Source organism: Plectropomus leopardus, chromosome 19 (assembly GCF_026936395.1).
Source record: "Plectropomus leopardus strain MGB_pleo_1.0 chromosome 19, ASM2693639v1, whole genome shotgun sequence".
In the NCBI taxonomy this organism is placed as follows: domain Eukaryota; kingdom Metazoa; phylum Chordata; class Actinopteri; order Perciformes; family Serranidae; genus Plectropomus; species Plectropomus leopardus.
The window spans coordinates 15,909,736-15,922,898 of NC_142194.1; the positions used below are offsets into that span (position 1 = coordinate 15,909,736).

The 13,163-nt window shown below is 42.0% G+C and overlaps 3 protein-coding genes across 3 annotated transcripts in view; 1 reads left to right on the forward strand and 2 right to left on the reverse strand.

The window, feature by feature from the left end:
- Positions 1-13,163, forward strand: part of LOC121958772 (neurexophilin-1-like) — a 111,201-nt gene that overhangs the window by 11,756 nt on the left and 86,282 nt on the right. The gene's annotated exons all lie outside the window — the stretch shown is intronic.
- LOC121959172 (alpha-tectorin-like) overlaps positions 539-13,163 on the reverse strand; it is a 47,158-nt gene continuing 34,533 nt past the window's right edge. Inside the window, exon 26 of the mRNA XM_088070372.1 lies at positions 539-1,402. Coding sequence (XP_087926498.1) covers positions 1,398-1,402 — 5 coding nt within the window. The 3' untranslated portion in view covers positions 539-1,397. The remainder of the gene's footprint in view (positions 1,403-13,163) is intronic.
- LOC148186331 (alpha-tectorin) lies at positions 9,080-10,107 on the reverse strand (the record flags this gene model as incomplete). Its single annotated transcript, XM_088070468.1, has 3 exons — positions 9,080-9,479; positions 9,584-9,741; positions 9,871-10,107. Coding segments are annotated over 3 exons (795 nt in total), but the record flags the coding sequence as incomplete, so codon positions are not given.

Genomic DNA, 13,163 nt, shown 5'->3' on the forward strand with positions numbered 1-13,163 from the left:
TCCCTGTTATGCAAGTTATATTTTTTACGGTCAGCTACTGAGGTAGACTTTTATAAAATGTTTGATGTGATTATGAGTACCGGTATTGAATTATGGGAGCAAGTCAAATTTCTTTTTGTGAGGCAGTAAATATAAACTTCAGTTGACCTATATTCTCAGCTACAAAAAGTAGGAACAATAGAAAACCAACTGGACAAGATAACAGAGAAGATTGTTTAACCTTTACAGTGTTGTCAAAAGCCAAGCCTTGTCCCGATCTCAAAGATACCTCTTAATTCCCGAAAGATTAAAAAAAAAAAAAAAGATTGTCATTGTCATTATGTTTTATGCATTTTGCTGCTCCTGTAAGCAAAGCCAATACTATCCCATAAAATAATAAACTGGTTCAGAGATTCAGGTTCAGGATAAGGAAACAAGGGGAATATTTTAGCAGATGAGTAACTGAGGTGTTCATTGATTCACTGCACTGAGACTATCGTACTTCTCAAACAAATCTGCAGTCATACCCGAGCCAAAAGAAAAGGCAAGCAGAGAGTGATCATTCACAAATAAATTTATTTCCAAAATGAAAATGCTTACAGCGTGGTTGAAAAATCAATGTAAATTAATTAATCAAGAGTATTTCTGTTAAACAAACAAACAAACAAACAATGCCACATTTGATTTTTATTTTATTACCATCAAATACTGATGACCTAGGGGTGCCAGTTGGACCAAACCATCAACCCAAAGCATTAATATTTTGTGACATAGGAATGAGACTCAACATTCAACTGTTTCTCTAGAGTTAACTCATGCACTTTTAATGTATTTTGTCAATAAAGGAAAGTTAAAATCATTTTACCAAAATATTTTGAAGAAGCATCTTCCTTACATATTTTTTTGCAAAATAATTTACAAGGACATATTGCATTGTGCTGTTTAACTGTAAGTTGCATGTTACTGCAGATATTACGCCACAACCTTAATGTTGTTGATAAAATTATTTAACGATGCTGGCAGCTTGTAGAATCCACAGAACCTTCCACTACATCTGTAGAAAACTGTAAATCTCATTCATTGGCAAAGGATAAGATCCATACTTAATGAACAAATATCCTTTATTTTAATTTTAACCTTAATTTTATATGATTAAGTCTTTTATAACAGATATTTAATGATAAGAACCTACACAAAGAAACCAAGTATACAAATGATAAACATCATACATAGTGAGTACAACAATGGAGAAAGTGACCTCAACTTTTCCATGCCGTACAATGGCGTCCCTTAATGTGATAAAGTAATAACTGCTTCTACTTTTTAACTAACCACAAATACAAAACATAACAAGGATAAGAAATACAATCCAGGAGCAAACATTTGTTGAGTGACTGTAGAACATGGATCATTGTTGATCACCCTACACCAGAGTTTTAGCAGTCAGCAAACTGATCAGCAGAGTCATCAGCGAGGTCAGCTGGCCTGTAGCGCTGCTTGATTTCACCATTCTGACTGCAGGAGAAGAACCAACATTAAAGTTACAAAAAATGCATTGATAGATCTCTGTGTCATCTACATGAGTACAGAAGTTATAAAAAGATAAAATAGCTTTACCCATCTTATGTGGCACCAGAGTTAGTGGTCCTAGTGAGATGTCCGTAGTGGCATGGTAGGATATGTCCCTCTTCACTTGCCTGTGGTAACCTGGATAGCAGTGCTGCAGGAAAACAACATTGCAGACTTTTGTTGAGGCATCTGTTGATAATCTGTCTAAACTTAGTACAAACACACACACAGTCGTACTTACAGCTGTGCAGTTGTTATGTCTCAAAAGACACAGGTGAACCTGGCAGTGCAGATAGATGGATGAAAAGTTGGTAAAGGTGAACAGCCTAAAGGAGAATCGGGACACGGTGGAGATACCGTTCTGAATCAGCTGTACTCTATCGTCTGCTGTGTTAGGACACCTGGAAGACAAGGAAAGTTGTAAGACCTATGGTATTAACAGATGGGCTGCAAAGGAAACAGGGCAAAGTTGCTAAAGAGAGGATGGGTGGAGCAAGTGAAAAGAGGCCTTTGAGCGCTAAAATAAGAAGAATTTCCAAAAGTTTCTTTACTCTGCACTAATGAGATCCCAGCGGACAGCGTAGTTGGCAAGGTTGACAGGTGTTGCCCAACAAGAGTCTATAACGGTGGAGATCTGCCTTCCATCGACTCCCTCTGTCCGCACCTCGATGTACAATCTTTCATCGATTTCCATTTCTATGTTTCTGTCACTGGTCAGGGGGTAGTGGAAGCCAGCGTCCTGGTAGGGGATTATTCTCATATGATACTGTCCATGGACAGACGAATGCTTCTTCCTCACAATGCTATGAAAAAACATAATAAAAATAGTGTGACTACATTTGGGAAGGAACAAAATGTACATAACATGTGCTAAATAAAGTCCTTCTGGAAATCTTGATGCAGATAAGAAAAGAAGAGAAGTGGCAGACTCCTGAATGTCATTTTATATTGTTGGTTGAAATAGTAGAATTATTAGTGAAGGTGCAAAGTTGGTGGGCAGTTTTACAGAATTTTCAACAACCAAAACTCCTTTTTTCAATCTTTATCTATGCTACTGTCATCATAAAACACCACTGCTGCAGAGGATAGTACTCAAGTACTCAAAAAGGTGCAGATGTAGCGCTTTTAAAAGTACAGGTTTTTGGAATACATAATCATTGAAACCCTACTAGTATTATGCCATTATGAATAGAACTTCACCATTAAAAGAGATGTGATCATTTATATTTAGTTTTCAATATCTCAGTCAAGGAATTAATCGAAGTAATCATACAGATATGATGGTGTTACCTCTCTATAGGGTTGATGCCCACAGACATAGACAGGGCCTGGTCCAAAGGGTATTCACAGCAGAAAGGTAGATTAATGCTCCTCTGATGACTGAATAGGCCTTGATGAAGATCCTCATTGGCCTGGATGGTATTCTCATAGATGAAATGTGTTCCGTTGCTCTTAAAGTTGAAATGACAAAGTTGTATAAGTTTGTTGCTGTAAAATGTCTGATGGAAAAAATACATCTTAAAACTTATTTAGCCTTATTCAATAGTCTATGGACTGTACCCTGAGAACTGTCCCACACAGCTGGTCATCATTGTTAAAGTTGAACACTAGACGTCCGTCTTGGAGTGTCCCTTTGCAGGATGCATCTCGGAGATGGAGGGCGCTGGAGTGGAAGCCAGCTTCAAATAGCTGGCAACGCGATACAGACATGGTGCCTGAACTACTGACACAAGTGATGGACAAGTCTATGAAAGAGAGAAATAGAAATATTTTTTTAGTTAGTATAACTAATTTCATGTTAAAATTGCTTTTGTCATTATTTTTTTTTCATATTAACAATCGATCAAATGACTACTGCATATGTAATTTGAAAGGCATTGCTCATAGTGACAAACTCAAAGACAATTGAGTTGTGAACTCTAATGTTACACAACATAGGACTTTCAGAGACAGGGTAATAATACTAAAGGTTCATACTGGACCACCAGTTTAATTTATCTTAACATTTTTCTCTTGGAAATCATGCTTTCTCGCTCATTTCGACATGCTGGATAGCTCACATTACCCACGTTGCTACAATACCCATGAGCCTTGACTGCAGTTGTTATGAATGAGATGTTAGGTAGGGGCGCCAATTAGTGTCGCAGAATTTATTTAGAATTGACTTATGAAATATGAGTGCAGATAATTGCTAATGCTGCTCTGTTTTTGTTTAATACTTGGCAAAAACAAAGCAGTGTTTAGGAGGAGCTGCCCTCACCGTAGCTCTCATTGTTGGATTGATGGTGGTGTTCATCACAGAAACAGCCGTACACACCGTCCTTCTCACCACACCACTCATGCTCTGTGCAGTCCAGCTGTTCACAGGGGTCTGACTCAGCTATGGAAATAGTGGGGAAGGATGCGACAAGAAGAGAATACACCAAAGCAAAATGAGTATAACAAAAAACATTTCTCCGTAGGTGGGACAGATGGCAAGCTCTGTCAAACAAAGAATTTATTTTCTCCCTCAGTACCTTGGCTAGCCCATTGCAAACTTACCACACTGCAAAGCAGAGCGCCACTCTGGGATGTTCAACCCCAAAATAGAGCAGGTTCTCTCATAGGCGGAGACTGCAGAACACAGCATGCCATTGGCTGGAGTGTAGAGGCAGAGATCATAGACGCAGGAAGTGAAAAATGGCTCGGGGTCAGAGTGAAGTTGGCAGGTGCTGAATGGGCCGCTACTGTTGGTGATGACACTACAGAGCTCAGAGTATTCTTCCACGAAGGGACAGTTGTTCAGTCCATCACTATTGTCCTCATCTGTGGATCCACATCTGTAAAAGAAAGATTTAGAAGCATAAGGTGTATTAAAAATGTGTGGTGGTCAAGCTGAACAACACTAGATCCTGTGTATGTCGTGAAAGGTTTTTGAAATGGCAATGGCATTTTGATGCAATTTGAATAAGGAATACCATACAAAGCTTCTTTTTCAAAAAGCCTACCCTGGTTGACTTGTTGGTGACTTCCAGCTGTGTCCAAAGTGGTTGTCATTTTGGGCAGATGTGCCATTGGGCAGGACTTTGTCATCTGCAGGGTCACTGTTGAAGTTTCCACACATCCCAGTGACTCTGTTTTGACGATGTTGGCCCACTCTGACCAGTAAAGTACTCTGCCCATCAAACTGGACCATCAAGTCATCAGCACTGACCACGATGTAGTTTTCCTGCCTTACTACCTGAGCTAATGTTCCTACAGTGGTGGGAAGAGACACCTCACTTCCATTTACCTGGAGAGATCAGAGATTAGAAAGAGGCAGACATAAGGCTTTTGTTGTGCGGTATGTTTACACCAGACAGGTATAGAAAGTTGTTTTTGTTTAAAGTCATAAAGACTTTACCTTCACTCTTTTGTTGGGTCCAATCCTAACATTCACACTCTCAGGCTGATTTGTGAGGTATATATCCACTGCTGACACAAATGACACACGGTTGTTGCCACGGTGATTATTAGTAGCTACGACTTGAAACTGGGTTTCATTGGTGTCGTGGCTCAAACTTTCAGTAATGATGTAAGAGCATGTGCCCTGGAAATGAGCCAGTGCCCCATCAAAGGTGTCATAGTGTGGGTCCCCCCACACAGTGCAAGTAGACATGGCATCATAACAGCCCAGCTGGCCATCTCTGATGGTGCACTCTTGTGTTGAAGTACAAGATGCAGCAGAGCAGCGCAGGTCATTGGGAGCATGACACTCACATCGCTGGGAGCAACCTTCTGTCCAGAAGGACTCACCAGCCTGCAACATGAAAAAGAGAAAAAATGTTTTAATGGAAATAATGCTATTTCAGCCTTAGAAAGTATAAACAGGAATATGACTTACATTGTAGTAGAAGCCTTCATACTGACAGCCACAGCTCTCAATAGGTACACATCTTGTACCATTCCTGAGAAAACCTTCATCACAGAAACATCCCTCAGAGCAACCCTGCTCACAGGAGGCATTAATGCTGCTGGCACAGGTGTGACCACAGTCGGTACCACACAGCTCATAATGGCTGTTTGCAGTTTCACAGTCAGGTCCTTTTATAAGTAGGGAAACAAATGATGGATGTAAGATGGATAAAATTGAATAACTACAGTCAAAAAGTAAGGGTATGTAGATCCAGTAGATGATGAGACTGTATTATGTATTGTGAAGCGTTTTGTAAAGAGTAAAAGCAACACATTGAGTTGTTGACTTACTACAGGGGGTGTTGTGTCGCCAGTGGTTGATTCCAACATTAGCAGACTGACAGGCACTGACGTACGCCTCAATGGCCCCGCAAAGCGAATCATTTCCCACATCACATACATCAAACACACAGTCATTGTAATATGGCTCTGGGTCCACCTGCTCATGGCAGGAACTGAAGGGACCATCAGTTGCCTGAATCACATCACATTGGGCTCTGGCAGGGAGGTCATTGGTGCATTGTTGACAGGATGAACCACACCCAATACTGTATGTGTCGTTGCCTTCCACTTTCCAAGCTGCCCCAAACTCATCTGGAGTGGTGACCATCATTCCAGATGGGGTGTGGAACTCATCATTTGGGTTTCCATTGAAGTTTCCACAAAGTCCACATGTCTTTCCTCTGAATTGTTGACAAATATTTAAAATGTAATATGTTAAAAAGTAAACTACTTGTATCAAATATACTGTATGATAACATTAATTATTTATTGTTGAAGAAATCATTCAAATCTGTCAGATACCTGTAACTGGAAGGTACAGAGATGAATACTCTACTCCCTCCATTGTACTTCACAGTCAGGCCAAAATCAGTACTGAGATATATGTAAGATCCTCTTGTGTAGATAGAGACACCAGTTCCATTCAAGAGAATAGGTAGGTATTTTGTTACTCCATTCACCTTTAATATTGGAAAAACAGACGTTGATGAACAATCACAGATTTGCCTTTGAGTTGAAACTTTCTGGTGCTTTTGAAAATGATATCAGTTTTATCCAGTGCAGATAAGATTTCATAAGAAATTTCTGCAATCTTTCAAATGTTTACCAACTTACTTTTACGACATTGTGGCTTTCCCTTGACATATGCACTTCATAGCCCCACACCTTTAGAAAAACTTCAGCTGTCATCAACACTGTCGAGTCTCCCAGCTGCTCATTCTTGGCCTCCAATGAAAATCCATGGAGCACATCACTGTTGTTACAAAGTGTGGCCAAAACATAACGGTAGGTTCCCTGGAAGTTGTAGGCCTTGTGATCGAAGGTGATGTAATGGTTGGCTTCCACAGTGCAGGTGTTCACTTCGTCAAAACAGCCCAGCTGGCCATTTTTGATGGTGCACTCTTGTGTCGAAGTGCAAGATGCAGCAGAGCAGCGCAGGTCATTGGGAGCATGACACTCACATCGCTGGGAGCAACCTTCTGTCCAGAAGGACTCACCAGCCTGCAACATGAAAAGAGTAAAGAAGAGTTTCTCATGGAAATGTTGCATATTGTAACCATGGAAAGTATTAACAGGAAATTGACTTACATTGTAGTAGAAGCCTGCATACTGACAGCCACAGCTTTCCACAGGGACACATCTCGTCCCGCTCCTGAGAAAACCTTCGTCACAGAAACATCCCTCAGAGCAACCCTGCTCACAGGCAGCATCAATGCTGCTGGCACAGGTGTGGCCGCAGTCGGTACCACACAGCTCATAATGGCTGTGGGGGGTTTCACAGTCAGGTCCTTTTATGAGCGAGGGAACAAATGATGGATGTCAGATTCATAAAAATGATTCACCTCAGTCAATTAACTAATGGCATACGTAGATTCAGTAGGTCAAGAAACTTTTTTCAAGAGAAAACTGATTCTTTGTCGAGCTTTTTGTATCGTAGAAAAACAACACGTTGGGTGGTTTACTTACTGCAGGGGGTATCCTGTCTCCACGGGTTGACTTGAACATTAGCAGACTGACAGGCGCTGACATATGTTTCAATGGCCCCACATAAGGAATCATTTCCAGCGACACATACATCAAACACACAGTCATTGTAATATGACTCTGGGTCAACCTGCTGATGGCAGGAGCTGAAGGGACCGTCATTTGCCTGAATCACATCGCATTGGGCTCTGGCAGGGAGGTCATTGGTGCATTGTGGACAGGAAGAGCCACACCCATCACTGCATGTGTCGTCGCCTTCCACTTTCCAAGCTGCCCCAAACTCATCTGGAGTGGTGACCATCATTCCAGATGGGGTGTGGAACTCATCATTTGGGTTTCCATTGAAGTTTCCACAAAGTCCACATGTTTTTCCTCTGCATTGATGACAGCATTTAGATAGATCGCAAGTTTGTGTATCCAATATATAGTAAGATTGATTTTTAAAATTTTCAAGAAAGTATTTCAATTTGGGGGATACCTGTAACTTGAAGGTATAGAGATGAATGCTCTACTCCTTCCATTGTACTTCACAGTCAGGCCAAAATCAGTAGTGAGATGTGTGTGAGATCCTCTTGCATAGATAGAAACACGAGTTCCATTCAAGCGAATAGGTAGGTTTTTCGTCACTCCATTCACCTTTAATATTGGAAAAACAGAATTTAAAGGACGATTATATATTTGTATTTGTTTTGTAACTATCTGGTGCTTTTGAAAATTATATTTCATTAAGAATGTGTGCAATCATTGAAAAGTTTGTTAACTTACTTTTACCACACCCGGGCTATCCCTGGACAGATGCACATCATAGCCCCACACATTGACAAAAACTTCAGCCGTGATTGACACTGTCGAGTCTCCCAGCTGCTCATTCTTGGCTTCCACTGAAAATCCATGGAGCACATCACTGTTGTTACAAAGTGTGGCTAAAACATAACGGCAGGTTCCCTGGAAGTTGTAGGCCTTGTGATCGAAGGTGATGTAGTGTGGGTCCCCCCACGCAGTGCATGTAGTGAAATCGTCGAAACAGCCCAGCTGGCCATTTTTGATGGTGCACTCTTGTGTCGAAGTGCAAGATGCAGCAGAGCAGCGCAGGTCATTGGGAGCATGACACTCACATCGCTGGGAGCAACCTTCTGTCCAGAAGGACTCACCAGCCTGCAACATGAGAAGAGTATAGAAGAGTTTCTCATGGAAATATTGCATATTGTAACCATGGAAAGTATTAACAGGAAATTGACTTACATTGTAGTAGAAGCCTGCATACTGACAGCCACAGCTTTCCACAGGGACACATCTCGTCCTGCTCCTGAGAAAACCTTCGTCACAGAAACATCCCTCAGAGCAACCCTGCTCACAGGCAGCATCAATGCTGCTGGCACAGGTGTGGCCGCAGTCGGTACCACACAGCTCATAATGGCTGTGGGGGGTTTCACAGTCAGGTCCTTTTATGAGCGAGGGAACAAATGATGGATGTCAGATTCATAAAAATGATTCACCTCAGTCAATTAACTAATGGCATACGTAGATTCAGTAGGTCAAGAAACTTTTTTTAAGAGAAAACTGATTCTTTGTCGAGCTTTTTGTATCGTAGAAAAACAACACGTTGGGTGGTTTACTTACTGCAGGGGGTATCCTGTCTCCACGGGTTGACTTGAACATTAGCAGACTGACAGGCGCTGACATATGTTTCAATGGCCCCACATAAGGAATCATTTCCAGCGATACATACATCAAACACACAGTCAGTGTAATATGGCTCTGGGTCGACCTGCTGATGGCAGGAGCTGAAGGGACCGTCATTTGCCTGAATCACATCGCATTGGGCTCTGGCAGGGAGGTCATTGGTGCATTGTGGACAGGAAGAGCCACACCCATCACTGCATGTGTCGTCGCCTTCCACTTTCCAAGCTGCCCCAAACTCATCTGGAGTGGTGACCATCATTCCAGATGGGGTGTGGAACTCATCATTTGGGTTTCCATTGAAGTTTCCACAAAGTCCACATGTTTTTCCTCTGCATTGATGACAGCATTTAGATAGATCGCAAGTTTGTGTATCCAATATATAGTAAGATTGATTTTTAAAATTTTCAAGAAAGTATTTCAATTTGGGGGATACCTGTAACTTGAAGGTACAGAGATGAATGCTCTACTCCTTCCATTGTACTTCACAGTCAGGCCAAAATCAGTAGTGAGATGTGTGTGAGATCCTCTTGCATAGATAGAAACACGAGTTCCATTCAAGCGAATAGGTAGGTTTTTCGTTACTCCATTCACCTTTAATATTGGAAAAACAGAATTTAAAGGACGATTATATATTTGTATTTGTTTTGTAACTATCTGGTGCTTTTGAAAATTATATTTCATTAAAAATGTGTGCAATCATTGAAAAGTTTGTTAACTTACTTTTACCACACCCGGGCTATCCCTGGACAGATGCACATCATAGCCCCACACATTGACAAAAACTTCAGCCGTGATTGACACTGTCGAGTCTCCCAGCTGCTCATTCTTGGCCTCAACTGAAAATCCATGGAGCACATCACTGTTGTTACAAAGTGTGGCCAAAACATAACGGCAGGTTCCCTGGAAGTTGTAGGCCTTGTGATCGAAGGTGATGTAGTGTGGGTCCCCCCACGCAGTGCATGTAGTGAAATCGTCGAAACAGCCCAGCTGGCCATTTTTGATGGTGCACTCTTGTGTCGAAGTGCAAGATGCAGCAGAGCAGCGCAGGTCATTGGGAGCATGACACTCACATCGCTGGGAGCAACCTTCTGTCCAGAAGGACTCACCAGCCTGCAACATGAAAAGAGTAAAGAAGAGTTTCTCATGGAAATGTTGCATATTGTAACCATGGAAAGTATTGACAGGAAATTGACTTACATTGTAGTAGAAGCCTGCATACTGACAGCCACAGCTTTCCACAGGGACACATCTCGTCCCGCTCCTGAGAAAACCTTCGTCACAGAAACATCCCTCAGAGCAACCCTGCTCACAGGCAGCATCAATGCTGCTGGCACAGGTGTGGCCATGAGTCGGTACCACACAGCTCATAATGGCTGTGGGGGGTTTCACAGTCAGGTCCTTTTATGAGCGAGGGAACAAATGATGGATGTCAGATTCATAAAAATGATTCACCTCAGTCAATTAACTAATGGCATACGTAGATTCAGTAGGTCAAGAAACTTTTTTCAAGAGAAAACTGATTCTTTGTCGAGCTTTTTGTATCGTAGAAAAACAACACGTTGGGTGGTTTACTTACTGCAGGGGGTATCCTGTCTCCACGGGTTGACTTGAACATTAGCAGACTGACAGGCGCTGACATATGTTTCAATGGCCCCACATAAGGAATCATTTCCAGCGACACATACATCAAACACACAGTCATTGTAATATGACTCTGGGTCAACCTGCTGATGGCAGGAGCTGAAGGGACCGTCATTTGCCTGAATCACATCGCATTGGGCTCTGGCAGGAGGTCATTGGTGCATTGTGGACAGGAAGAGCCACACCCATCACTGCATGTGTCGTCGCCTTCCACTTTCCAAGCTGCCCCAAACTCATCTGGAGTGGTGACCATCATTCCAGATGGGGTGTGGAACTCATCCTTTGGGTTTCCATTGAAGTTTCCACAAAGTCCACATGTTTTTCCTCTGCATTGATGACAGTATTTAGATTGATCGCAAGTTCGTGTATCCAATATATACTGAGATTGATTTTTAAAATTTTCAAGAAAGTATTTCAATTTGGGGGATACCTATAACTTGAAGGTACAGAGATGAATGCTCTACTCCTTCCGTTGTACTTCACAGTCAGGCCAAAATCAGTAGTGAGATGTGTGTGAGATCCTCTTGCATAGATAGAAACACGAGTTCCATTCAAGCGAATAGGTAGGTTTTTCGTTACTCCATTCACCTTTAATATTGGAAAAACAGAATTTAAAGGACGATCATATATTTGTATTTGTTTAGTAACCATCTGGTGCTTTTGAAAATTATATTTCATTAAGAATGTGTGCAATCATTGAAAAGTTTGTTAACTTACTTTTACCACACCCGGGCTATCCCTGGACAGATGCACATCATAGCCCCACACATTGACAAAAACTTCAGCCGTGATTGACACTGTCGAGTCTCCCAGCTGCTCATTCTTGGCCTCCACTGAAAATCCATGGAGCACATCACTGTTGTTACAAAGTGTGGCCAAAACATAACGGCAGGTTTCCTGGAAGTTGTAGGCCTTGTGATCGAAGGTGATGTAGTGTGGGTCCCCCACGCAGTGCATGTAGTGAAATCGTCGAAACAGCCCAGCTGGCCATTTTTGATGGTGCACTCTTGTGTCGAAGTGCAAGATGCAGCAGAGCAGCGCAGGTCATTGGGAGCATGACACTCACATCGCTGGGAGCAACCTTCTGTCCAGAAGGACTCACCAGCCTGCAACATGAGAAGAGTATAGAAGAGTTTCTCATGGAAATATTGCATATTGTAACCATGGAAAGTATTAACAGGAAATTGACTTACATTGTAGTAGAAGCCTGCATACTGACAGCCACAGCTTTCCACAGGGACACATCTCGTCCTGCTCCTGAGAAAACCTTCACACAGAAACATCCCTCAGAGCAACCCTGCTCACAGGCAGTATCAATGCTGCTGGCACAGGTGTGGCCGCAGTCGGTACCACACAGCTCATAATGGCTGTGGGGGGTTTCACAGTCAGGTCCTTTTTTGAGTGAGGGAACAAATGATGGATGTCAGATTTATAAAAATGATTCACCTCAGTCAATTAACTAATGGCATACGTAGATTCAGTAGGTCAAGAAACTTTTTTTAAGAGAAAACTGATTCTTTGTCGAGCTTTTTGTATCGTAGAAAAACAACACGTTGGGTGGTTTACTTACTGCAGGGGGTATCCTGTCTCCACGGGTTGACTTGAACATTAGCAGACTGACAGGCGCTGACATATGTTTCAATGGCCCCACATAAGGAATCATTTCCAGCGATACATACATCAAACACACAGTCAGTGTAATATGGCTCTGGGTCGACCTGCTGATGGCAGGAGCTGAAGGGACCATCATTTGCCTGAATCACATCGCATTGGGCTCTGGCAGGAGGTCATTGGTGCATTGTGGACAGGAAGAGCCACACCCATCACTGCATGTGTCGTCGCCTTCCACTTTCCAAGCTGCCCCAAACTCATCTGGAGTGGTGACCATCATTCCAGATGGGGTGTGGAACTCATCATTTGGGTTTCCATTGAAGTTTCCACAAAGTCCACATGTTTTTCCTCTGCATTGATGACAGCATTTAGATAGATCGCAAGTTTGTGTATCCAATATATAGTAAGATTGATTTTTAAAATTTTCAAGAAAGTATTTCAATTTGGGGGATACCTGTAACTTGAAGGTACAGAGATGAATGCTCTACTCCTTCCATTGTACTTCACAGTCAGGCCAAAATCAGTAGTGAGATGTGTGTGAGATCCTCTTGCATAGATAGAAACACGAGTTCCATTCAAGCGAATAGGTAGGTTTTTCGTTACTCCATTCACCTTTAATATTGGAAAAACAGAATTTAAAGGACGATTATATATTTGTATTTGTTTTGTAACTATCTGGTGCTTTTGAAAATTATATTTCATTAAGAATGTGTGCAATCATTGAAAAGTTTGTTAACTTACTTTTACCACACCCGGGCTAT